Here is a 25970-nt window from a genome sequence, read left to right on the forward strand (position 1 = left end):
AGCAACCATATGGTGGCTCACAACCATCTGTAATGAGATCTGGTGCCCTCTTCTGGCCTGCAGGCAGGCATACAGGCAGAATACTGTATGCATAATAAAAATCTTTAATAAAAAGAACAGTTTCTTTATTCATTTCTGATGCATTTTTGTGAAATTAGTAACATACAACTTGCAGGAATGTAGTCATTGAGTGCAGAGTAGACTTCATGCTCTACCTCCACCTCTAAGGATCTGCTGCAGTAGACAATGCTCTAAGTGCCCTTCAGTGTTTGTAAAGCAGAAGGAACGAGGTAAAGCGCTCTCTATATGTTTTGTGTATTAATCTCTAATGCAATCACTTGTGCAATGCTCTTTGGCAGCCCAGGTAACCCTGGTAGTGTCAACTGGAGGGAACAAACAAACCTTCAGCTGGCTGCTGTCCCTCTTGAGCTCTCTGGATTCTAATGATTGTCTTTACAGTTACCACAATCACAAGTTACTGGAAAGAAGTCAAATTGGTTTCTTCTTGCCTGCATATACATACACATACGTGCACTACATCCCTATCACTCGCTTTCTCTTTCTCAAGTCTCTGTCTCTCCTTTTTCTGTCCTGATTTCTAATTCCCTCTCTGCCTGCCTCAGTGCCCAACCTTTAAGAAACACAAACCATTGAAAATATAGCAGTTGGCTATATTATTCCAATTCGTAGTTGTAAGTCTTCTGCCTCAGGCTAAAACCACAGATTTAGTTCAGGACAAGAACTGAAACCCAGCTCAAGGCTGCCCCTGCTCCCCTCTCCCAACAACTGGGTATTTAGTCATTCTACTCCAACTGGTATTTTTGCTCTTCCTTGGGTATTTTATTGAAGGGTTCCATAAGCAACATTAACAGAACAAAGGACAATGTTCACTATAAGAATATCATACCAACTTAGTTGTGACATGAACGTCATCAATCTACTGAAATTAACATTATGAACACATAGTGAAAAGATGTTCCTTAGAAGTGGAAGGTGAACGTTAACCAACAAGACAAAACTATCTTTCAAAGACAGATAACAGGAAGAGGTTCAGTTTGGCTTAAGGGTGAGTTGTAGTCAGTCTACAAAGGTGTCTTCGAAGGCCTGAGGTTTTGGATGAGGCGGCTCAGGAAGGTATCCAGCCGATGCCTGGACCTGTATGCAATCAGTCCTCCCTTGTTGGCCCAGAGGTCCACACCAGAAGCACCTTTGTTCTCCATGTGATACAGCAACTGTGGCAAGTCCAACCCCTTTTCAGGGCTTCTTTCCAAGCACTCTTTCATGTCTACAATGCCCCCACCCATGGCCCTCAGAATGGCATGAGCAGCACAGGAGTCCCACTTGTACGTGGTGTCCTCTGAGAAGATGTAAATGTCAACCAGGCCTTGGACTACACAGAGGCTCTTGTAGCCAGCCCCAGCCGCAGAGAAGACGCTACCTCCACATACTTGCCACAGCGCGGCTTTGATGGGCTCTTTTTCGCTTGTACTGATGACTGCAGAAAAGGGTTGGGAGAACTCCAGGTCCGAGTTTTCAGTGTGCATTTTACTATCGTCCCCTTTGGAGATGGAGGACTGCAGGGAATGCATGTTGGTCCCCATGTAAGAAAGGCCCCAGTAGCACTGTCCTGTCCACCTGCAGGGAACATTTCAGTTGGTGATTATCAGGTTTGTTTTATTTGTGCTGCTTTCAAATATAACGATAAGAAAAATGTACAATGCCTCAAAGCAAATGTTCCTGAGCTGATAAACGAGCAACAAGCTACTAATTAATTCTCAGTGGCTGCAAGCATGCAGCTGCCTGTTATTGTGATGGAACTACTGAGAGTTTACCTCACTATCATACCCAGCTGAGATAACACTAAAGCACTAGTGGGATTTTTGACCTCTGAAGCAATGCTAAAGTTCAATCCTGCTTTTGTTATCTAAAGTCTCAAAGACACCTAAAAACACCTCAGAGAGGCCTCTTGTCACTGACTTACTCCTTTTTATGCTGAGTCACTAGATCCACTTTGGCTTCTAACACCAAGTAAGATGGACTCCTGCTGTTATTTTCAGCAAGAACAGTAATAACAACTTTGTTTATCCACTTAGCCTCCCCGGTCAGCACTCTATTTACAGATGAAAGGTGAGGCTTGGAGAAAGCAAGTAACTTGCTAAAGCTGCCTGGATCTTTAAGTGGTGGAAACTGCTTCAAACCCAGAAGCTCACCCCTGAATCTGTGGTCCCCTGAAGCTGGCCTTACAGTCGACTTGGAGTCCTCTTGTGTCTCTGGAGTGCTGGGCTTACAGGTCATTAATGTTTTAATGACATTTTACAACATTACCAAAACATACTTGATTTGAAGGAAACTGAAGTAGAGGAAAATTCCAGAGGCTTAAACATTTAACTTAAGGAGCAACAGATTCATATCCGAAGTACCAAATAAGGCAGTTCTATGGGATGGAAGCTGCAAGTTACTTCAATGAAAAGGAAAAGGGATATCTGTGCTCAGTCCCCAGCACAGAGGCCCCTGACCACTCTCCAGGCTGTGATCAGGGGTCAGTAAAAAGGCATGGATACTGGCAGCATTTGGCAGGAGTTAAGAGTCAATCCTGGCCACATCTGTCAGTCAGTGCACTGAATAGTTTGCACATTTGATTCTATACTACTTCTACCATAATACAGACAGTCATCTTGGCAATACAGTGGTGGCATGTTCCGATGAATCAGAAGACAATGTTGAACACTGATCTATATGTGTGGTTTTGAGTGGATTTTAGAAGCAGGTATAGGATTGATATCTCTCAAATGCAAAGCCATGATTTCTCCAAGGCAGTATTAGTTTCTTTGAAAGTATCAATGTGCACTTAAACCCAAAGAAAACTATGTCAAATCCAGGACTGAAGAGAGAATCATTTCAATTCAGCCCTGTGGACTAACAGTGGGAATTCCCCACAGAATCCAGTTACAGGAATGCCACGTGGAGCGACAATCCTAACAAGCAGCTGAGGCTGGATGATCAAGACTGAAAATATCCATCTTTTACCTCAGAGTAGTTAGGTTTTGAGTCACAAAAGGCTGGTTGATGACTCCCATCAGGGGCATGCCTGTCTGTATGTCATAGACGCCAATTAAAATGGTCACACACTGAAGCCCATTGGGGAAAACTCCTTGGTTGGATTTCACGTTGGCAGAACCTTTAATATACTGATAGGTTGAATCTGAAAAATGAAGCAGGTGTACAGGGATATATTGGTTAGAAAGTAACAGTGAATCTATCTAGTATCTTTATCCTGTGTAAGGTCCCCTTCTAATGTAGTCACCAATCAGATTTCACCTTTGGGTATAGCCTCCAATGAATCAGTTGAACTCTCATATATCAATGTTTATATTTCATTCAGTGTATGAGAACTTTTAAAAAATTTGTTGTCTTGAGCACAGGTGAGTCTAACTGGAGATCTTCCTGCCTCCGCCTTGTAAATATGAGAACTCTTGAAGGTGTGGACTTGGTCACAATCCTATGGAATCTAGCACAGCACCTTGCATATATAATAAGATTTCCAAGGCAGTTAGGGCTGGGAAGATGACTCAGTGGCTAAAACACTTGCCTCAAAGGCATGAGGACTGGAGTTTGGATTCACAGCGCCCTTGGAAGATGCCGGGCAAAGTGGATCACACTTAAATATCCTAGTGTTGGAGAGGCAGAGACAAGAAGATCCCTGGGGGATGCTGGACAGCCAGTCTAACTGAATTGATGAATTTCTGGTTAGGTGGAAAAGGAACAAGACACATGACAACTCTGGCCCTAGTGTACCATGTGAGCAGGAGCACATACAAACAGCCTTTAAAATGCATTTAAAAGGTCAACAACTCCTGATAACTGGTGTGGTGATTGCTTAGAACTGTTCGTAATCAGAAACAGAACCATCTGAGATAGAAAAGCCTCCAAGAATCTGACAGACGTGGAATGGCCTATTGTTATCATTTGTCTCCCTGAGCATCAAGGAGATAATGAAGCCAACATAACAAGGGAAGAGGTTGACCAGTGCTTGTGAGGGGGGTTGGATCTTGGTTGTCAGCTTGATTGGATCTGGGACCAACTATGGGTCTGGGAGTGTCTATGAAGGTGTTATCTGGAAGCATTACTTAAGGGGGCACAATCTTGCCTCAGAGTGTACAGCATTTTCCAGCAGCCCAGCTGTTAAGAGGTCTGAGGAAAAGCAATGCTGATTTTGCCTGCTAGATCTCCTCCTTGTTGGTGCAAGCACCTACTCTTCCGCTGTTGCTACTGGCATCCTTCACTGACATAAGCACCTTAGTGTCTCTAGACTTCCAACATGGACCGAAGACCAGTGGTTCCAGGGATTCCCCAGGCCTTCCGTGTTGACTGGGACTGCCAAGATTTCCAGCATTCTAGACCGAGATCCTACTAGCCTCATCAGTGTAGGACAGACACTGTTGCACTGCCCAGTTCCATGAGTTAGTACACTGTGAAGGATGTGTCCGGTCAATGACTCAAAGAGACAGATAAACATCCACTTAGGGTGGAATAAAACTGGAGGATCACTGTCCTTCAGAATTGTAACAAACATCAATTTACCCTTACATGACCAGAGATTTTGGGGGGAATTCTTAGTGTTCATATACAATACATTGGCTGAATGTTACGTAGCTATCTGATGTAAGGAAAACCACCGTGTTGTGTTATGTGCCTATAGAATAGGGTGGGGAGAAAGCCATCTGGCTCAGAATAATGTCTGCCACCAGTTATGTTCAGCAGAATTTGCCAGGCACATGGGAAAGTAGGGACTTCAGTCTTAGGACATTGTATTGACTGTGCTGTTGAGGAAAGGGCTACATTTGAAAGCATGCACTGCAATTACAATTCTACCACAAAAAAGAACAAAAACTTGGGCTTGCAAGGTGCCCAAGATATTCAGTTTTGCTTGACCATGGTTTTGACTGTTGCCTAAGTAAATGAGTAACCAATGATTTAAAGTTAGCAACTGTCCCTTAAAAACATGCATGGGTTTGGCATTTTAAAATCTGAAGATATAGCCTGTACTCACAGCCGGTAAGAGACTGTTAGAGCTGAACTCTAAGTGGTGGGCATTGCTGTCATTTCAAGTCCAGTTTGAGTGCGCATGTGTGCGTGTGTGCATGCATGCGTGTCTGTGTGTGTGAGGGGGGGAGTACTATCTGTAACTCCAGTCGCAGTGTGTCTGATGCCCTCTCTGGCTCCATAGGCTCTCCACACACATAGTATATGGGGGTGTGTGCATACATACATACTAAATGAAAATAACTCCTCTGGACATGACATGACTATCGCACTCATAAACTCCCAGCAGCAATGGTTTCTCTATAAGACCTCCATGAAATCAAGGTAGCCAGACTTCCGGCACACACTGGGGATCTTTTCTGAGGAGCTGCAGGGGAGGGGTACAGCTCTTTGTGTATGAGTGTAGGTTCCCACGCTCCAGTGTATGGTCCATGCTCCAGCACCTAACTGGGCAGCACTAACTGGACTTAATGAGTTTCAAAAAAAATACATTAAATTAGGAGAGGAACACATTTGGGATTCTGGGAGGAGTTGGGGGCTATGATCATATATCATTGTACACATGTATGAAATTCTCAAACAACAACATTCCAGATCTAGACTACAGTTCTGATAGCTTCTATTTCTTGCCTTGACCCTTCAACAACACAGGTAAGAACAAATGAGAACGTGCACACAGAGCAGTCCCACACTCACCGATGGGATCCACCCAAATTCCCAGAATGTCCAGTGGGATGCTGATCTCCAGGGCCTCCAGAGTGGCGTCAGTTAAGTCCACATCCTGGTGCACCACCTTAGCCAAGGCTTCGGATGCCAGCATGTTGCCATTAAGGACTCTGCTGAGAAGCTCTGCTGTTTCTTCCTCCGTGGACTGCACTTCCACAGTGATCTTTTCTCCTAAAATAAAGACAAATTAGAGATACTGCTTCTTGTGAGTTCAGGGGAGAACTGACCACAGGGGGTGGAGGGGCGGGGGGGGGGGCATGGGCAGCTGAGCCGAGCTCTTAGGTTAGGTGGATGTCCACAGCCATGGTTCTGGAACACTGCTGACTGCCAGGTCACCTGCAGCATTGTATGAGGAGTGGGTACAGTGGCTCCCTGCCTTCTCTCAGTGCAGAGCTTAGGTTCCAGAAAAATGTCTACGAGGGCCAAGTTTTGCATTCAAGAAGCTCCACAGGAGTTGAAATCCTTCAGCCCTCAACTAAGATTCTGTTACTTAGTTTTGCCTTTTGACTTTTCATGTGCATAGAGGTAGCTCTGTCCATGTTGGGAGTGTTACTGAAAAAGACATCGGTTTTACCCACATATGGAAATGCTTCTACTTCTCTAATACTGCTTTTACCAAAAATATTGTTCATGCTCAGCAGCATCAGGTGAAACACAGTAATCTTGAAATGCCATTAAACTTAGTGGCTCAAAATGACAGACAAAAACTCTCCTCTGTGAAAGCCATTGGAAGCTGGCTGTGAGCAGCCCGCCTCTGCAACAGAAGCAGAGTGAAGAGACAGCTGCATCCCTATCTCAGCCAGCCTCCATGAGGAGACAAAGAAGGGGCTGGGAAGGAGGGAGTCCGCCAGACACGGGGCACATACCTAAAAGCCTACCACTTGGGAGGTGGATGCTGGAAAATAGGATTTTAAGTCCAGCCTGGGCTATGTATCAAGTGGAAGGTCAGGGTGGGTCACATGAACCCATCTCCACAGTAGCAACAGACACCACAAAGAGTAAAGATCCATAGTTGAGTGTGATGACATACCTATAATCCCAACACTCAGGAGAAACGCCTGAGTTCAAGGCCAGCCTGAGCTATTAAGACCTTTTTAAAGGAAAAAAAAATAGGTATATAGATGCATGTTCCTACCTACTTGAGCAGTTCCAACCAGTAGCAGCTGGGAGCTTGTTGGAAACACTTCAAGCACCACCTGGATATAACTGATTCTTCAGAAAAAGCCTCAGGTTATATGATGAGCACAGCTCACGGCCCAGTGGGAATCTAGCATAGCAAGGAACTCTGACTTTTTGCTTGTGTTTTGGTGCTGGGGGTTCAGCCTGGGGTCTCTGAGGAATCCAAGCAGGTATTCCACGGTAGAGCTGCATCGGCAGCCCACAGCAGTGATCCTGAGCCACCAAGTCAGTCACTGAAATATGCATGCTACTTCCAGCTTACTGAAACCAATTCAAATGAGCAGGTCACATGACGCCTGTGTGTAAGCTTGGCCAAAGGTCGCCATCACACTGAGTGGGAAGTCCACATTCTTGCTGTGACCCTGCGCCACTGGAGTCCCAGTTGGTACAGCAGTCTCACTCCTGCCTCCCCGTTTCTGTCCTTTAGTAGACAGGAAAATAAATGTGCAATACTTTGCCTCTTTAATTCGAGACAAATGAAGCTTTAAATTTACTGTTTATGAAATAGTCAAGTGTAGGGTTGTAAATTAAGAGTATCGTGAGTTAATCATAGTAGTTATTTTAACTTTCAGAAGTTTAAGATTTCTGTCTTCTCTCTGGGAGTCATAGACATGTATAAAATACATTGCTATGCATATGAAAGTTATTAAAAAGCCAGAGGAATGGTCTATGCCTGTAGTCTCAGCTACTCTGGAAGTTGAGGTGAGAAGATAACTTCAGCCTGTATAACACAGCAAGAACTCAAACAGAACAAAATAAAATTAAAAACTTGATACAAAATAGAAACTTCTAGTTAATCCAACTGCCTTTACAGAGGTTCTGAGACAAAATAAAGAGGGGACTGGAGTAATATCATGCTTTCTTTCAGGATTCCTAACCAAGAGCTAGAGAGGCCAGCATGTCCACAGATGGGTTTAAATCCCTGCCCAGACACGGTCTGTTCAGCTGTGGAGATGAACATCTTTCTGGAGCATGACCACATTAGACTGCCAAAAGGCTATAGAAATTTACCAAAGGCTAGGCCACAATCACTAAAATGCTAAAGATTTCAATTTGGAATGATGGGACAAGAGCTTCAATCAAGATTAGAACTTCAGTCAAGAACTTCAATCAAGCTTCTCCCGCCAAACGGAGACTGGGTTACAAATGTTGTAGCTAGTCTACTAGAGACTTTCACTACACTAACATTTTCTTACTACAGGATCCCATGTAGTTACCGTTGTCCCATTTCAGCAGACATTCTGAGAATACTACACTCCCTTTCTCTACTGTTGACACTTTACCTGTTAGAGTTAGTTTTCAATTATTTAGGGTTGGGATTGGAAGGAGGTGTTCAGACTTGGGCATCTCTTTCAGAAAAGTTTAGAGTTTAGACAGGATAGATATGTTTCTGATAGGATATAGGTAAATTACAATTTATCATCTTCTATGTATATATGCTTTATAAATGTTTGAGACATTTTGTATATTGACACATTTAGTTTTGTTTCAAGTCTAAATCTTTTCTTTAGACTAGAAGGGAATTGTAGGGAGAGATCTACGTACCTGTAGCGCTGACCATGCCTGGTGTGTGGTCACAGGTATGTAGAATTACGTGGGATAAAAGAGCTAGGGTTCCTGTTGCTTTCTAGTTGCATCCTGAGAGCAGCGTGCAGACCTTTGGTTCTCGTTTTCCTTGGCTTCTCATGGGACTTCTCCCTCAGTATCATAGGACATCCCTATTTTGTGTAGCTTAATATTTCCACATTACATGGACTGCTCAATTATTCCAAGAAATCACTTCATCTCTCTAACTTAAATGCCATCATATTCTGAGGTATAGAGCCTAGAGAAAGCATCACATTTAAATGTGTTATGCTGTTTATACCTAATAGCTTCCTAGGATTCATTTGTTCGGAGTTAGGAATTAGAATATTACGATAAGTTACAAAACACATTAAGATTCTTATACTTACCCAAATCATTTGTAAACTCATTGGATTCTTCTCCAAAAACTCTTTTCCCCAAGCCTGGAAACTGAATGAGTCAGAGTTTGAAAAACAAATAACAACCCTTACCCCACAATCCGTTCTGAAGAGAGTTTTACGAGTATAGTTAGATTTAAAACCCACGAACGTTCATAGGAGTCAGCTTGAGCATGGAAAATGAAGTTGGCTTGCTTCTGTGCTTAGTTTTCTCATATTTTCCCTTTCCTTTGCCAGTCTAGAAAGCCTACTCCACGGCAGAGGTCTGGATTTTGTGTGTCCTGCCAGCTTTCTGCAGGAGGGCCACAGGATGGAAAAGCCACAGGACGTGACAGCTTACAAGACTGGCAACAACTATTAACCCTGTTCCTACACACCAGCCTGTGAACGTTCACTCATTAGCTATGTTCCGAAAATAATTTCTTTTAAAATTTTTATTTTATAGGTAGGTAGGTAGATAGATATGCTCTACACCCCCAGGAGAGGGCATCAGATCCTATGGTAGATAGCTGTGAGTAGCCATATGCATACTTGGAATCCAACTTAGATCCTCTGAACAGAGAATCCTGTAGTGACCTGTGGTTATGACAGAAGCATCAACACAGAGAATCCTCTAGTGACTTGTGATGCAATCATCAACAGAATCCTGTAATGACTTGTGACTAAGCATCACAGAGACAACAGTGACCTATGATGTAAGCATCAGAGAGAGCAGTGAATAAGTCAGACTTTTCTCACATCTCCATTATCAGTGTTCAGATAAACACATTTCACTCCTGACCCTCAGAAGACAGCTTTTCTCAAAATACGAGTTGACTCCGATACTCCTGTTGTTTTCAGGGGAGGAACTGCTTCACATACTTGAACTTGTGCAGCCGCAGATGCTCAAATCCTCCTGACGGCCATGCCACCTGCTATTCTTTTTTCTCTTTTGCAAAACAGAAGGGGACCCACAAGGGTTGGCCATCTGCCTGTTCCCCAGCCCCCACACCTGTTTACGGCGCGGTTTAGAGGAATGCAAACAGAGGGGACCTGTAATAAAATCTAAAGCAGCTCAAATGGAAAGTATTTGTTTCATAAATTCTGGCATTACTTCATGAACAATTGTCTGGGCTTGTTCTAATGCTCGGAGCGGGGGGGGGGCACATATTAACCCATAAAAGTGATGTAGATACATATCTAATCCAGTTGCTCAGCCGGTCCTTGCATCAACTGTCTCCATCAGCAACAACAGAAAACAAGCTTCCTTCATCTAGCTTGCTGAAGCCAGGTAGTAAAGGGCATGAAAAAAATATAGTCTGTAGAGATTTTATGTAATTTATTCTCTTCTCATGCCTGTAGTCAAGATTTTACTTGATTCTAAAGTGATCCTCAAACTTTAAAAATTCATTAATATTAAAGTGTTTATTTTCTGTCATAAAGTTCCATCCTTCCAATTTTTAAAAAAAGGGAGGGAGAGAGGAACCATATAAAAGGTAACAGAATCCCCCAATGTCACAAACTCCATTTCCCATGTTCAAGAACTGGAGCTAGCATGCTGTGCTGTGTAATTTCGGGCATATTCAAGCTCTGACATCCGAGCCACAGTAGAATAGCAGCTCTTATGTACAAAATTGTTACAGGGTTCACAAGTTAGAATTCCTAAAGCCAGGTATAAAGTAAGCACTTGCATGTATCTGCTGGTATTACTGTTACCAGTTCAGAATATTGGCTTTTTCTAGTCATTTCCACACAGAGAATCATGGTCAGTCTGTCATGACCATATATTTGTAGGACAATAAAGGGAGACTTTACCCAATTCCAAGCCCATAACCAAGGCAAACATTAGACAAATTGTTAAGTTGATAAGCCAGGACTAAGTGAGACAGGCTGTGAACAAACCAAGAGACTTCAGCAATCCTAGGCAGCATGTGGATTCTCTCTAACACTGGGCTTGGGAAACACCTTAATTACTGTGCTCTGTCACAGAGAACATTATTAACAAGAAACTCATCAATAAATAAAAGGGTCAATACTATGTACTCATGTTAGAATTCTGAGTGTTGTCATTTTGTTTTTCTATACCTCATTGATTTCCTGCAAAGACCATTTTCTTGATACTGTAATAAAAATAAGAGTGGGCCAATAGATGTTTGTTTGATCCAAGATATCCTGAGGCTCAGTGAAAGGCCTGCTGCTTATTCCGAGGGGAGCAGAGCCACGGAGGCGAGAGTCTCACAGCCACCTTGGCCCTGACCTCTTACCTTATTCTCCATGGTCTGTTTTATAACTTCCTGCACCAGCACATCCGCCAGGGTCTTGAAATCTGCTGCAAACTTCTTGTTTTTCTCCTCGTCTTTCTTCTCCTGGATAAGCAGCTGGAAGAGGGTTTCCTGCTGCCGGCACGCCCGGGCGATGTTAGCAGCCTTCTCGGAGACGCGGAGCAGTTCCCTGAGGATGTCTGACATTTCTGAAGCCTCACCCACCCTCTGGCTCTCGGCTGGAAATGCACAAGAATGTGAAAGAGAAAGCAGTTCAGAGTGGAGTCGGGGTGCCTCTCCCACTAACACCCAGCTGGCAGCAACCTGTCAGCACGGCTGACCTGCTAATGAATACGGCATTTTCAGCTTGCAAGACAGGAGTTACGATCTAAATACTGAAACTTATTTCTCAAATCTTGCAAAACAATTACACTCTCAAAAAAAAAAGCCCGTTATCCAAAGAACTGGATTTCCAGTGAAAGGAAATGAATCTTTGAATAAGAATGTATATTCCAGAGCCCTAGTGAGGCAGAAGTATCACAACATAAAAGGAAAGCCAGATTCTTGTATCACATAATTGTGTGACTAGAACAGCACCGTCTGTGGGAAGGATGAGGGGTGACATCCACACTGCCACCTCCATGTGGTAAGTGGCAGAGCAGCAAGCACTATGTCCTGCAGAACTCTGCAGTCACTCTTGGGCTACAGCATGAAGCATCTCACAGCCAGCTCCATTAAAAAACATCCCAATGACACGCGCCAGCCTCTACCAAGTAGCAGCCTTCACAACAACGTGAAGGGAAATTTGCACCTTGCCAGGACTCAAGAAGTTCTGGGCTCTAAGAGCCATGTAGTATGTGTCTGTTTCTGTGTGTGCGTGTGCACGCGTGTGTAGCCCTGGCTGTCCTAGAACTCTATAGACCAGGCTAGCCTTGAACCTAGAGATTCACCTGCTTCTGCCTCCCACATGCTGAGATTAAAGGTGTGCACTGCCACAATAGGCTGCCAACGTCTTTCTACTGGGCCTGCCTTGAAGGGCTTCCACTTAGTAATGGTGTCGTATTCAAAGTGTGAATTGATCCTCTTCCGTTGAGAGAGAACTGCTGTGAGGATTATCTGCTCTGTGTTACAGGGCTTAGTGGGTTGAGTAACTTCTACAGGGTTACACAAGGCTAAAGGTGGGGCTCAGAATTGCTCATACACTAGGGTTCTTTATTGTCACAACAGTTTCCTCTATTAAAAGAAGCTTGCAGCTGAGAACTCACTCAGCCGTGAACATGCTGATGCAGGGGTGTGGCAATCTGTTACAGCCAGCTTGCCTTAAATTTGCTCACATTTGTTTTTCCTGAGGAAATACCTCAACAGAAGTGGAGGAAAGATGAATAAAACAATGAGACATCCCTTCTCACTACCCTCACGGTCATCTCTGGAGGTCAGCAGTAGGCCAGGTGCCAACTCTGACACTGGACCTGGAAATACAGTTTCCAAGGAGCTGTTGACATAACTGTAGTAAATCCCCACCCATGACCCCCTCTCACCAGTTAGCAACTCTATATCTTAGCTTAATATATGGTCAGAAAATAATTAAAATATTTTATACAAAGTAGACTAAAGTTATAAAAAGTAGGAAAGACTTTAAAATAACTTTTCTTTTGAGGCAGGTTTGTAGGCTGAGTTTCTTTGTCCCATAGCAACTCTCAAATAATCACTCAGAGGCTTGATGTTAATTAAAAAAGCTCAGTCAATAGCTCAGGCTTGTTACTAGCCAACTCTTACACTCTATGCTTTGACATGTAGCTTTTCTCAGTAAGTGTGCCCATCTTTGGCACTCTGTCTGCCAGAAACTTCCTCATTCCATCATTCTCAGTTTTGCTTCCCCACCTAACTTTATCCTGTTCAGCTATTGGCCAGTCACCTTTCTTACTAAACCAATCATAGCAACACATTCACACGCTGTACAGAGCATTATTCCACAGCACAGGTTCTCACGTTGTCCAGGCTGCCTCACACTTGCTATGCATCTGAGGATGACCTTGAGAGCTGACCTATGAGGGCTGGGTTGCAAACTCAAGTCCACATTCCTGCTAACACTTTACTAAGCCATCTTAACATCCCTAACCCCCAAAACCTTAAATACTGGTAAAATGCAAGAATACTGTGTGGCCTGTAAATAATGCTTTTGGGGGATGACTAATAAGAAATGAATGCTATAATATTAAGTACAAAATGACCTATGACTATAGTTATATCTACACACACACACACACACACATTATGTTATCAATTTGGGGGGATAATAGGTCATGTTTTCAAGGTAGTCAATTTATAGTGTAATTGTGGATCACTTAGTTTGATTTTTCCATAATCAAATATTCTACAGTAAATATGTAGCACATGCAATTTTATACATTATAATTCTATAAGAAATGATATTTGGTGTTTGAGTGTTGGGAATATGTGACTGGTGACTGAACCTTGGGTCTTGCACTTGCTAGCCAAATGTTTTATATTGAGCTTTTTATCCCTATCCCTAACTTTGATATTTGATGCATGTCTTGCTAACCTGCCCATGCTGGTCTTCAACTGGATATACAGTCCAGGCTGACCTTGTACTTCTGATCTTCTCACCTCAGACTCCCAAGTAGCTGGGATTACAGACCTGTACCACCAAGTCCATCTAATAAATGACATTTTAAAAAACTAAAAATGAATCTCTAAGAATTCCTAGGCTCCCTGATGGAATGGCCCAAACAAACTGTACCTATGATAACAAAACTTTATGGCTCTACATGCTAATACAATAGAACTCAAGCAGCCATGGCGTCTTACAAGCCTCTATTCCTAGGGCATCTATTATATAAATACTTGTCACAAATAATAAAATACACCCAGAATCTCTCACTATATAACTCATGAGCCATAAGACTATCAATTCAGTGAGCACATTTTTATTAGCAAATGTTCTGCATTATTGTAAGAGCAAAGAGTCAATGAACTACCGGGCAGTGGTGGCACATGCCTTTAATTCCAGCACTCGGGAGGCAGAGACAGGCAGATATAGTTCGAGACCAGCCTGGTCTACAAGAGGTCAGCCTCCAAAGCCACAGAGAAACTCGGTCTCAAAAAAAAAAAAATATGAATCAACCAACAGTACCTAAGGTCCTTATTTAGAAGCAGCATGGGGTCATAAAGTTCACTCTGAATTTGAGCAAGATACTCATCAATTGTTTATTACATTCAGTGACTTTAAAATCAATGCCCCCCCCCAACTTTAATCCGAAAAGAAAACACTATACCAGTTACACTGCTGGGTAAGCTTCTGCACCATTGCCTCTAGGAACCCAGAGCTCTAGTCCTCCTGGCTTACTCTAGTTAATGGTCATTTTCCCTACCTGAGCAGGTGTTACTTAGCAAGTACAGGGATTGGCCAAGAGGAAAGAACTTTCAGCTGTGAACTGTGATGCACGGCAGGGTGGGCTCTAGAAATTATAGTACCTCACCGGGGTCTTCAGGGCTCGATTCACCCTTAACCTCTTCTTCTGGCCCAAGACACCACTCGTCACATTTTGCCAGGCTCCAGGTGGCTCTGGGTTCCATGCCCACTTTCAGTGGATACTTTCTCCAGCCAGCCTAACCAACAGCACTTCTCCAGCTCATTCCCTTTCTCTGGGGCCCCAAGTCTCAGAAAACCACCTCCCACAGCATGCATACAAAGACTTTCTAAATCTCTAGAAGTGTTGCAAGTTTGTAGTCCTTGCTTTTTGGGACATGGAGGCAGCTAAGCCCAGGGGTTTCAGGCCAGCTAGTACAATATAGAGACTCCCTTGTCTCAATGAACAGTTTTACAATTAGCTGGCTGACCTACTACTTTCTGGTGGGAAATCTCACTTCTTCCCCCAAAGTCACCCTTGTTGGCCTCTGGGAACTCCTCCCTTATCTCTGTCCATTTATCTTGAGTTCATTCATGCAGTTAGAGAATTGCCTCGGGCACTTCATCCTTCCGTGGAACACTTGAGACAAGTTGTTATGAAAGAACCAGCGCTTAATCACTTTAAAAAGCTAATAGAGTTTATACAACCATTGTTTGCCTTATTCACTTAATATGGTCCTCTTTTGGTACTTGGTGGTAGGAATCTTAGTGGACCCTTATAGAGAAGATGACTCATATGCAGGGCTAGGCAAGGTTTGTTGTAGGTAGTGGTATTTTTATTTGTGTGTGAGCGCGCACTCAAGCACACATTATTAGAAAGTAAAAGCCCTGAGTAAGCCAGGTGAGTTCTACAATAAGCCACATTCCTGGTCCTTGAATTTTGAGTCAGGCTAGCCTTGAACTCAATTTGAGCCACATGTCACTATTTAACTGACAGTCGTTTTCCCCTTTACTGTAACAGTCTTTTCTTATAAGCTAGCGAGAAAAGCCAGTGCTCATACTCACTGTGAAGTGTCTTACTAGGTACGTGTTCACGGTCCAGTGATATCCCTCTTACCCAACTGCATGACACCGGTGATGGGGCCAGACGGGCTTGGATCATGACAGATACCTAATTCTTCTTGTATGCATTTTCTGTTTAAGACCAGGTGGCCTCCATGTCAGAAGTTTGTTTTCTCACCACCTGGAGGCTGGCAGCTCACATGTCTGTGTCCTCACCTGGCCTCTCCTTGGTGGGCATGTAACCCTGGCGTGGATCCCTCTTCTTATAAGCACTCAGTCAGGCTGGATTAGGACCCAACCATGCTGTTGGGGTTTTTTTTTCTGGCTCTTCTGGGAGTTCGCCACCCAGCTCCCAAACATATCACATGGAGGCTTAGTCTTATGAATGCCCAGTCTTAGCTTGGCTTGTTTCTAGCCAGCATTTCCTAACTTAAATTATCTCACCTATCTATTGCCTCTGGGCTCTTACCTTTCTTGTATTTCTGTATTGTTTTTCTTCATACTCCGTGGCTTGCTGTGTAGCTGGATGGCTGGCTCCTAGAGTTCTCTTCCTTCTCTCACTCCTAGATCTTCTCTTGCTTCCCCCTTCCTCGCAGAGCTCTCCTTCCATTTATTCTCTCTGCCTGCCAGCCCCGCCTATCCTTTCCTGCCTTGCTATTGGCTGTTCAGTTCTTCATTAGACCAATCAGGTGTTTTAGAGAAGGCAAAGTAACACAGCTTCACAGAGTTAAACAAATGCAACACAGAAGAATGCAACACATCTTTGCATCATTAAGAAAATGTTCCACAGCATAAACAAATGTAACACATCTTAAAATAATATTCCACAACACACCATGTGACCTCAATGGAGGTCCTTCCTCCAGTCATTTCTCAGTGTTCTTAGGGACTTGGCTCCAGGCTCTCCAGACACCAAAATACATGTGTGCTCAATTTTTCATGTAAAATGGCTCAGTATTTGCATAGAACCCACACATATCCCCGATGTTTTAAATCAGCTCTGGGTTACTCACGATATGTAGCTCACTATAAACGCCTTTAAATAGTTATTCTTCTACATTAGGACATGATAGGGAAACGGTTGTGTGTGTTCAAACCATGCACACATTTTGTCAACTATTTCCCACTCATGTTTAACTGAACCAAGGCATTAGGGTGAATAAAGGTGTTAGACCACACAGTCACAGTCCGAGGTACTGCGGCCACAGCCTCAATACCACCATGGTGGAGGAATGCAGCCCAGCCCTTTACACCTCTCCTGAGAGTGGCCAGTACAACCCACCCCTTTGTCCTCTGTCTTCTGGCCAAATAGTAAAGACAGGATAGATTTTCTTCTTTGTTTATGTGGTAAAGAAGTTTACTTCTGTGAGAGAAACTTCCCGCTAGCTGTTACTCTAGCAGCCAGCCCACGAGCAACACCGTGAACACTGAAGCAGCTTCATCATAGCCTTGGTTTGTCATGACCCACTAAGCCACTTCCCAGCAAAACAGGCTTCATTCTTCATTATCTCAGACTAAACCGCACACATATAATATATGCATATCAACTTATATATGTGTGTAAGTAGATACAGACATAAGATTGTGTCACAATGTCACACAGAATTAGAGTCTCTGGCTTTGGGGACATTTTCAAATCTAATTTAAAAATTACTGAAAAAAAATAAAGTAGGACAGTCAAAAAATAACCCAAGAAACAATCAGAAGGTGGGAGTAGAACAACTGGGGGGGGTGTTCAAGGTGAGTTCAAGGCCAGCCTGAGCTACAAGAAACCCTGTCGCAATAGAAAACCAAAAATAGCAGTTTTAAATCAGACCCGGGGCTAGGGATGTAGCTCAGCTGTTGAACGTGTGCCTAGCATGTGTGATCTCTGACTCTGAAAAGAAAAACTATATAATCAGAATAGTTGGCAGGTATTTAAGGGGCAATGAGCAATATAATATGGAAGGCACAGGCTTTGCAATCAAACTGACCTGGGTGATAAACCTACTTCAGCTGTGTGCCATCAGGAAATTTACTCAGCCTCTCTGAGGCTCTCCTCATCTGCAACTGGAGGACAAAACTTACCCGGCAGTGCTGTCTGAAGAGCAAATGAGGTATCTGGAAAGGCAGTAGCACAAAGCCCGCACATAGTAGAAAATAAATGGCAGCTCTTACTATCAAATCCGATTCACAGACACCACAGTCTTATGTCCTTCCTTAAGAAAGTATGAGGCTGGCCAGTTATGTGGGTCACTGAAACCTTCGTTTAAAATGTACTAGTTCATTAAGTCCCAAAGCCTGGCACCTCTTTGTAAGGCTGGGAACAACCCAGAATAAAGCCCCTTTATGTAGGCCAGAGCTGATGGCTTCAGTTTCTGGGTGTATGGGTGGAACTCTGGCTCCTGGAGGCTGTGTGGCGACTTTGGCCTCATGTCAGACCATCTGAGGGTGGCCTGGGAGAGTCACTTCTCTATGAAGGGGGCATTTTGTCAGGGGACTTGGATTCTAGTGTCCAGGTCTGCTCTTTCCAGAAGACCCAGCCTGCCCTTCTGTTGTCCACAGTGACAGAAGCACAAGATAGAGCTGGGGGCCTGCAATGAAACAGTAGCCTCTCGCACAAGTAACTGAGTAGCTCAGCGCTTCCATTGCCATCCCCTCCTTCCGGCAGATAATCCGAGTCTTCAGAGGCCATGTCCCTGTCCTTACATACTGTCTGCATCCCCCCCCTTACATCCTAGTCTGTCATTTAACCACCTCCTGAGCAATGTTGGTTTGACCCCACTGTATGGCAGCCCTGCTTCACAGACAGCTATGGCTGAAGGAGGAAAGGCTTAGCACCCATGCAGTGTTTTACAAGAAGGTGTTTGCTGTGATCTCTCTCAAGACATGCAGTGTCCAGGAGTTCCCCTAAAGGTGAGGAGTACCAAGATGCGGCCTGGGCTCTTCTCAGCTCACACTGCTATCATGGGAAGTGGCCTCCCTCGTGCCTTTTGCTGTCTTTGAGGCTTGGAAGCTGTTCTGGCAAAGGGGGAGGGGAAGGTCAGAGAAATGGCTCAATGGTTCCCAGTGCCTACAACAGTGGCTTACAACCAAACATCCACAATTCTGAGGAATACGATGCTCTCGCTGACCTCCACAGGCACCAGGCATGCACACGGTGCCCAGGATACACACAAAATAATTATTAGAAAACTAAAAAACGGCGCAGGGGAAAAGAACCCAGTCCCCAGGAATCTGGGACAGAGCTTAGTCTTGTGTACAGCTTGCTAATAGTAACTGCACTGAGGCCCCTGGAGATGCTCGACTGCCCGCCTGGTCACCTGGCCCAGAGGAAACTGAACAAGCAGCTTTAACAGAGACTTGTAGTCCTGCCTTTAAGTTTACTGGAAACTAAAATGTCTTCCTGGTTGAAAGTTCTGACATTTAGCCATCCAAGACTTCTCAGGAGCCAGCATAACAGAATGGGACTGCCTGTGCTGTGACCTGGATGATATCACAAGCTCTGAATAAGTCTTAAAGCCATAGATTTCTGACTTGTGGTCCACTGCCTCTGTGCTCTGGGAACACGGTAGACTTTTGCATACTGTATGCCCTGGTTCGCATACTCCCTCTCTTTCTCTGACCCCTTTAAGTTTGCACCACTCTTAGAATTTTCTTCAATAAGATTGAATAAGCATCTCATAAAAGATATCCAAAATCCCCCACAAATGGTCAATAAACAGGTGAGAAAGTCTATCCTGAAGGTCGTTAGGGAAATACAACTTAAAATCTACTACAAGTCCAATGGACTCCTTACATGAAAAAGACAGAATGCCAGCTCCTGGGTGAGGACTTGGAGCAATAATCTCTGACACAGTGATGTCATGAATGAAGCTGCTGCAACTGCCCAGAAAACCACTGTGGTTTGAAGAATGTTAACATTCCTCAATGTAAATGTTAATCCATGATCTAGCCATCGCCCTCGTTCACAGATACCAAATAATGTATGCACATATGCATTAAAAGATATCTTTGGGGCTGGAGAGATGGCTCAGTGGTTAAGAGCACTGGTTGTTCTTCCAGAGGACCTGGGTTCAATTCCCAGCACCCACATGGCAGCTCACAACTGTCTGTAACTCTAGTTCCAGGGGATCAGACACATTCACACCAATGCACATAAAATAAAGTTAAATTATATAAAAAAAGATATCTTCAAGAGTACTCACGAACACTGGCAATAACTCAAGTAGCCACTAATAATAAAATGAAGCCAATTATAGCCCATTCACACAGCAATGGAGATGAATGACTGCAACTTCCACGTGTTGGAATTACAGGCATTAGCCACTGGCTTAACTTCTAGTTTTGACTGCTATTAATCAAATCTAGATCCTCGTCCTAGTTTGCTTCTCTTTTGCTGGGATGAAAGGTTGACCAAAAGCAACTTGAGGAGGGAAGGGTTTATTCCAGATCGTCGGGGGAAACAGGAAATTAATCTTTCTGGGTGTGGCTGCAGTATTCTTGGTCACCAAGGAAGGTTCTCAAGTCAACTTATCTTTCCTTCTGAACTCTTCCAACACTATTTGGAAGTACCAACTCATTCAGCACTTGTTCTTACTGTCAATATAGACTACTCAAGTGTGTGGCGGATAAAGCCCCAGGGTAGCCCACAGGAAAGGTTACTTAGTCAATGCCTACAAATCCTAGCATGTGTCTTGGAGATACAGAAGGTACATCCCGTTAAGAAGATGTTTACAGCTCTGGAGTGAGGGCCATGGTTCCCTAGGGTGGGTCCTGCTTCTACAAAAGGGAGGGGGAAGAGGATGCTAGGAGATACCCTGCTAGCTATTAGCCTGATCTGCCTTGCCCTTTACCTATTGACTGCATGCCCACGGCCACATGGTTTAGGTTGCAGAGAACTTGTTGGCTTATTTCTGTAAACTTGAAGGAAAATATCAAAGAAGCTGGTTGGAAGGCATGGTGTCTATAGTCTGTCCTTACAGATCGTGAACTGTGTTAGGTGCCAAGGTGCCAACGCTAGGCCTCACCTGGCAGCCCCTGCCACGCTATTTGCTCTTTCACTTTGAGGGTGCTTGATTTTAACAGATGTTTCAGGATATGGAAGAGAGCAGTACAGAATTCCAGATGTAGCATTTGCCCTTAAAGGAAAAGGAACCGATAAAAGAGTATTTGTAAAATGATTGATCCAAAAAGCTCAAAGCTGTAAACAATATGCATGGCTCATTAAAGCCACAGAAATATCTAAACAAACTGAGCACTCTCGAACTTTTGGTGATCTTTAACCATAAGCTGGTTAATATTTACCTTCCCGATGCCATTCTTATGTTTATTTCACAACTTTTCTACTAATGAGGCTTACAATTACTCATATTTTTAAAACAAGCTTTTTACCATTCTCAGAACAAACTGGGGTTGTGCACAGTCCTGTAAAATCTGAGAATTTGAGTAGGGGTGAGTTCAAACCCTCATTGGAAAGGCTGCTATCAGGCTGCGGAGATGTCTGCAGAGATGGCTCCACAGTTAGAAGAGCTGGCTGCCCGTTTGATTCTCAGCCCCACATGCATGGCTCACAACTGTCTGTAATTCCAGTTCCAGAGACTCTGACATTCTCCTATAGCCTCCCTGGGCACTAGACGAGCACTGGTACACATATATACACGGAGGCAAATATACACATACAAAATTTTCAAAAAATGTAAGCTGCTAATCTTAGGTCATCACTTTTTACCAAGTTATGTTTCCCTTAGGCAAAATTAAAATTTGGTCATTTTAAATTCCTCCTTTGTTGTTAGTGTAATTCTCAATGGGAAGCCTACCATTGTTACATTTTTAAAAGCATACATTTAAATACCAACTGGTAACGTTACCTAAATTAATTTAAACTTAGATAATTAATTTAAAAGATTTAAAATATTTAGTTGTTTAAGTTTAAAACTAGCATGTAATTAATCTCTTTGAAAGAACAGAGAAAGGAAAGAGAAGAAATGGAAAGGAAAATAAATTCTGCTATGTTCCCCATTGTAGTAATTAACCTTAATAATTAGGTTTTATATTTAAATAGCCATGTTTATGGTAAAGTACAAGTTTTTTTCCTTTCCTCTTTTTGAACAGGTTGGTAAGTCATTTCAGCAAAAGCTACAAATATATTATTTAAAACTGCATGTTAATTTCCTTGTTTAATCAGGTAGAGGTAACAAATCTGCTACATGATTATCAAAGAAATTATTGGCACAGTATTTTCCTATAGATTACTAATTAAGTTAAAGATTCATTCCTTTTTAAAGATGCATTAATAAGGAGGTCAGGGAGGTGGCTGGTTCAGTAACATGTTTGTTGCACAAGCATGAGAAACTGAATTCCAATCCTCAATACTCCTTAAGAAGCCAGCTTGCCTGCAGTCTCTGACACTGATTTGCTAGTGTCATTGAATTTGTGAGCTCCAGGTTCAGTGAAACCCTGTATCAAAAACGATGACAGCCTAAGTCAACCTTGGTTTTCATGAATGAGCACACGTGAACAATTTATACACAGATATACCCACACACACAAATAACATTAGATTCAGTCCCCAGGGAGGCTTAGTGACACATGCCTTTGACCTTAGGACTCAGGAGGTGAAAGAAGGAGAATCAGGTCATGGCCAGCCTCAGCTACATAGTTGAAGCTAGGCTGAACTATATGAGACTATCTTTTTTTCTTTTATTTATCACATATACAGTGTCCCACCTATATGTATCCCTGCAGGCCAGAAGAGGGCACCAGATCTCATTACAGATGGTTGTGAGCCACATGTGGTTGCTGGGAATTGAATTCAGGATCTCTGGAAGAGCAGTCAGTGCTCTTACCTCTGAGCCATCTCTCCAGCACATGAGACTATCTTTTTTTTATAAATCCATTTAATATGAAAAGACTTGATTGCCATTACATACATCATGATGGAAATGAAATTGCAAAAATATGTTTATGAACATACACTTGCAGCCATAGGTATTCAATCACCAGAAGAGATGTGAGTTCTTAAGTGAGTAACATCATCACACAAATAAAACCACAGCTTTTATTAAAGAACGCTTTACGTAGAAGAATGCTAAAGGATCACACAACTAGCCACCTTAGCCACGGTGAGTTCTTACTGTGGATTTCAAGACTGCCTATTTTTTTGCTGTTGCTTAGCCTTTTAGAAATCTATCATTGTTTTCCACTTTAAATTTATTTTTGAAATTATGACTTAGAAAGCCCTATGTTGTGGGTTGAGGATGCAGCTCTGTCTGTAAAGTGCTTGCCAAACGTACCTGGGGCCTTGGGATCCATCCCCAGCACTGCATAGTAACCTGGTATGGCGGCCCATGCCTGTAATACTAGCACTGTGGAGATGGGAACAGGAAGATCAAGGGTCATCCTCTGCCTTATAGGGTTTGAGGGCAGCCTGGAATACGTAAGATCCTGTCTAACTTACTAACTAAATAATAGAATGATATTACCAAGTTGCAACCAAGTATCATTTTGTGCTTGTGTATGCACACATGGTCCAATGATTGTAGATGTAGGTGTGTGTGCCTGTGTAAGCCTAGAACTGAAGTTGGATGTTTCCTTAGGTCACTCTCCAGTTTATTTATTTTTGGTTTTTCAGAGACAGGGCTTCTCTGTATTGTTTTGGAGGCTGTCCTGGAACTCACTCTGTAGACCAGGCTGGCCTCGAACTCACAGAGATCCGCCTGCCTCTGCCTGCCGAGTGCTGGGATTAAAGGTGTGCGCCACCAACGCCCGGCTCACTCTCCAGTTTATTGTAGCTTCACTCTCACAGAACCTGAAACTCGCTCTAGCTACTCTAGCTAGCCAGTCTGTCCTGATCATCCATCTCTGCCCTGAATGCTGGGAGTACTAGAAGAGGGCTACGCCTGCCCACCTCTTGTATGGGTTTTGGGGATGTGAAGTACTTTATGCAGTGAGCTTACAAGCCCCTCACCTCCCCCCATCCCCATCCCCACCTTCTACTATCGTCATCATTCCCTTACCTGCCTCTTATCTTAGGTCAAATTAATAAACAGACATGGGTGGGAAACACGACTCCAAGCTAATTGTGAGAAACAGGAAGCAAAACTTTTATTTCCAAACTACCCCAGGCAAAAGCATGAGCGTTTAGTCTTACTGACCTCATTAGGACAGAGAAAGTGTTTTAACAAGGACATTTACAAGAACTCCCACTTAGAAATTCTCACATGTGCCATTCTTGCCTTTAAAACTGAAGGTGTTTGCTTTAATTGATTACATGTTTAACTTTTAAGCAGTTTTGGTACAACGTGAAATAGAATACGGCATGTTTTTCTAATATTATTCAAGGTCGAAATTTAAAAAGGCAATGCCTATATAATGATTTACCTTTATTGCCTGTGTTTTATTGGCCTTCTGTGTCTAAAAAGAAATTCGCATTTTCTCTCCAAGGACAGTTTTACTCCAAGTATAGTTATAATTTAAATCACAGTTATCAAGCAGTGGCTTAGTTCAAACGCTAGCAAAGAAGAGGTAGTTATTCTGCTCAAAACACGTAGCTTTATGTGTCTTACATAAGGACTTACATCATGACTAAGAACTAACTTCAAAAGTAGCATTAAAGTCCTTAAAAATAAAGTAAGTTAATAAAAGAGCAAACAGGTATGTGCAGCGGTTAAAATGGGCTTTCCGGTTGCTTGCATTTTCCCTTACTAAGGTCTGGTTAACTAAGGTCATTCAGCTAGTTCATCAGCCAGCCGTAATTTAGAGGACTGTCTTCTGCCTTAGATTGGAGCGGATCTAAGTCTTATCAACTTATCAAAACTGGGAACTAAGGGCAAGGAGCCAAAAAATATGTTCTGTTCCGCACATAGGGTGCACGCAAGTAAGTTGCCTGTATCCACAGCCTCAAGCCACTGTCCTTTTGAAGTGAACACCCTCACACAGTCGGCAGACTTCCACGTGTTCAGTCCTGGTTTTAAGGATGGAAATCTCCAAAGTACACACCGCGCTTGCTTACGTGTTTTTCCTGAATTTTCTTTCACACCTCTCATCTGATAGTCCATGGGATTTTCACCAAAACCAGGTTACATGTTTAGGCGACACCCACCCATGTTGTCCACAGCCGCTGCCTAGGCACACCTCACACAACCATACTTTAAAATATAGCAAAGGGGTGACGATTTATCTAAATATAGTCCCGGTCTGTTTACTTTACACTCATCCAATGGGTTTCTAGAGGCAGTCAATGTAAACCCATGATGAGTAGCATCTCTCAAACGGCTCTCTGACTTCTTGACAGTTACGCCATCTACCCGCGGAATCTGGGCCTCTGCTTTCGACCATTCTCAGATCAGTTCATTCAACTTAGGGGCTAGTGGGGGGACTGAAAAGAACCAAGCAGGGGAAGAAAGTTGCTTGCTACTCCGTCTTCCCGCGCGGATCTCTAGCGGCGGCTCCCGCAGAGCTAAGGGAGCCTCCCGGCTGGCGACTCTGTTCCCGTGGTCACCGCCAGGCCGGGGCAGCCTCGCTGCAGTGGCCGGGAACCTCGCAGGCCCAGCCGCGTTGGCCAGTAGCCTACGGCCGGAGACAGACTCACCTGCCCTCCCCGGAGGCGATGGAGCGCGCGCGGCTCGCCGGGACCCAGATGCGCGGAGGAGGAGACGCTCCCTGGGACACAGGGGAGAGGTGGCGTAAGCAGGAAAGAGGATTACCTAAGCGGGGATGCGGAGCCCAGAAGGAGGCTACACAGCCTTTCCCTGAGAAACGGAAGAGGCGGAGGAGGGGCAAACGAGGAGGAAGGGAGTGCCAATTCCTGGAGGTGGTCGCGCGGGGACTCGGCGCCGGCGTCCTGGGGCGGGCGCAGCCGGAGGGCGAACGCCAGGGAGGACCGCGGAGGTCACCGCAGCGCAGGCGGGGTGGCGCCCTGCTCTCCTGGCTCCCAGTCTTGCAAACTAGTTGCTGCCAGGTCCCCGCCCCCTCTCTTTCCCCACGGCTGGTGGCGTGGAAAGGCGCGGTGACGCCTCTTAGCTTCTGGGGAGGGCGAGGGCATCCCACGCTTGCCAGAGTTTGGCGTCCGCGACGTCACAAGTGAAGCACAGTGAATTTCATGGGAGGGCCAGGAAGCTCGGGGTCGCCTCATCCACAGTTGATGGTGTGCCTGGTTTCTTCTGACCTGCCCACAAACTTTTTTAGAATATTCCTCCTCCATTCATTTGGACTCCAGCTATTGCGGCTTTGACCGATGGGTTGGAAGCTGTGGAGCTGGAGTTGTGCTTGCGATATTCCAGTCTCCCTGCTCGAATAGAGGTGTCAGGGTTGCTGCTTGTTCCTTTAGCCAAAGAGGTGTCTTCTATGTGGGCCAAGGGCCAGACAGACAGGAATCTTGGGTGGGGAACTGGTCTCTCGCTGCAT

The 25970-nt window shown here is 44.0% G+C and overlaps 1 protein-coding gene across 3 annotated transcripts; it reads right to left on the reverse strand.

Moving 5' to 3' along the window:
- Window positions 1–816: 816 nt before the first annotated feature.
- Inpp1 (inositol polyphosphate-1-phosphatase) lies at window positions 817–25498 on the reverse strand. 3 transcript variants are annotated; one of them, XM_013123981.3, is made up of 6 exons: window positions 25271–25498; window positions 11156–11391; window positions 8904–8964; window positions 5740–5940; window positions 3028–3202; window positions 817–1635 (listed from the first exon to the last, which is right to left on the reverse strand). In XM_013123981.3, the coding sequence occupies exons 2-6, from the start codon at window positions 11357–11359 to the stop codon at window positions 1083–1085; spliced, it is 1194 nt and encodes a 397-aa protein (XP_012979435.1). In that variant the 5' UTR covers window positions 11360–11391; window positions 25271–25498; the 3' UTR covers window positions 817–1082. The 3 variants fall into 3 exon arrangements, with proteins under 3 accessions (XP_012979435.1, XP_005084548.1, XP_012979436.1); XM_005084491.4 differs by having other exon boundaries at window positions 25156–25498; XM_013123982.3 differs by lacking the exon at window positions 25271–25498 and adding an exon at window positions 16054–16173.
- Window positions 25499–25970: the final 472 nt, after the last annotated feature.

Source organism: Mesocricetus auratus, unplaced genomic scaffold, assembly GCF_017639785.1.
Source record: "Mesocricetus auratus isolate SY011 unplaced genomic scaffold, BCM_Maur_2.0 Super-Scaffold_100010, whole genome shotgun sequence".
NCBI classification, from domain to species: domain Eukaryota; kingdom Metazoa; phylum Chordata; class Mammalia; order Rodentia; family Cricetidae; genus Mesocricetus; species Mesocricetus auratus.

What these genes read in the sequence shown, in the direction of transcription:
- Inpp1 (XM_013123981.3), bottom strand. Translation starts at nt 11,359, where the DNA reads ATGTCAGACATCCTCAGGGAACTGCTCCGCGTCTCCGAGAAGGCTGCT. An exon ending in TGAGTTTACAAATGATTTGG is followed by an intron (nt 5,941 to 8,903) that starts GTAAGTATAAGA and finishes TCTTTATTTTAG; the next exon opens with GAGAAAAGATCACTGTGGAA. An exon ending in CAAAACCTAACTACTCTGAG is followed by an intron (nt 1,636 to 3,027) that starts GTAAAAGATGGA and finishes TGTTCCCTGCAG; the next exon opens with GTGGACAGGACAGTGCTACT.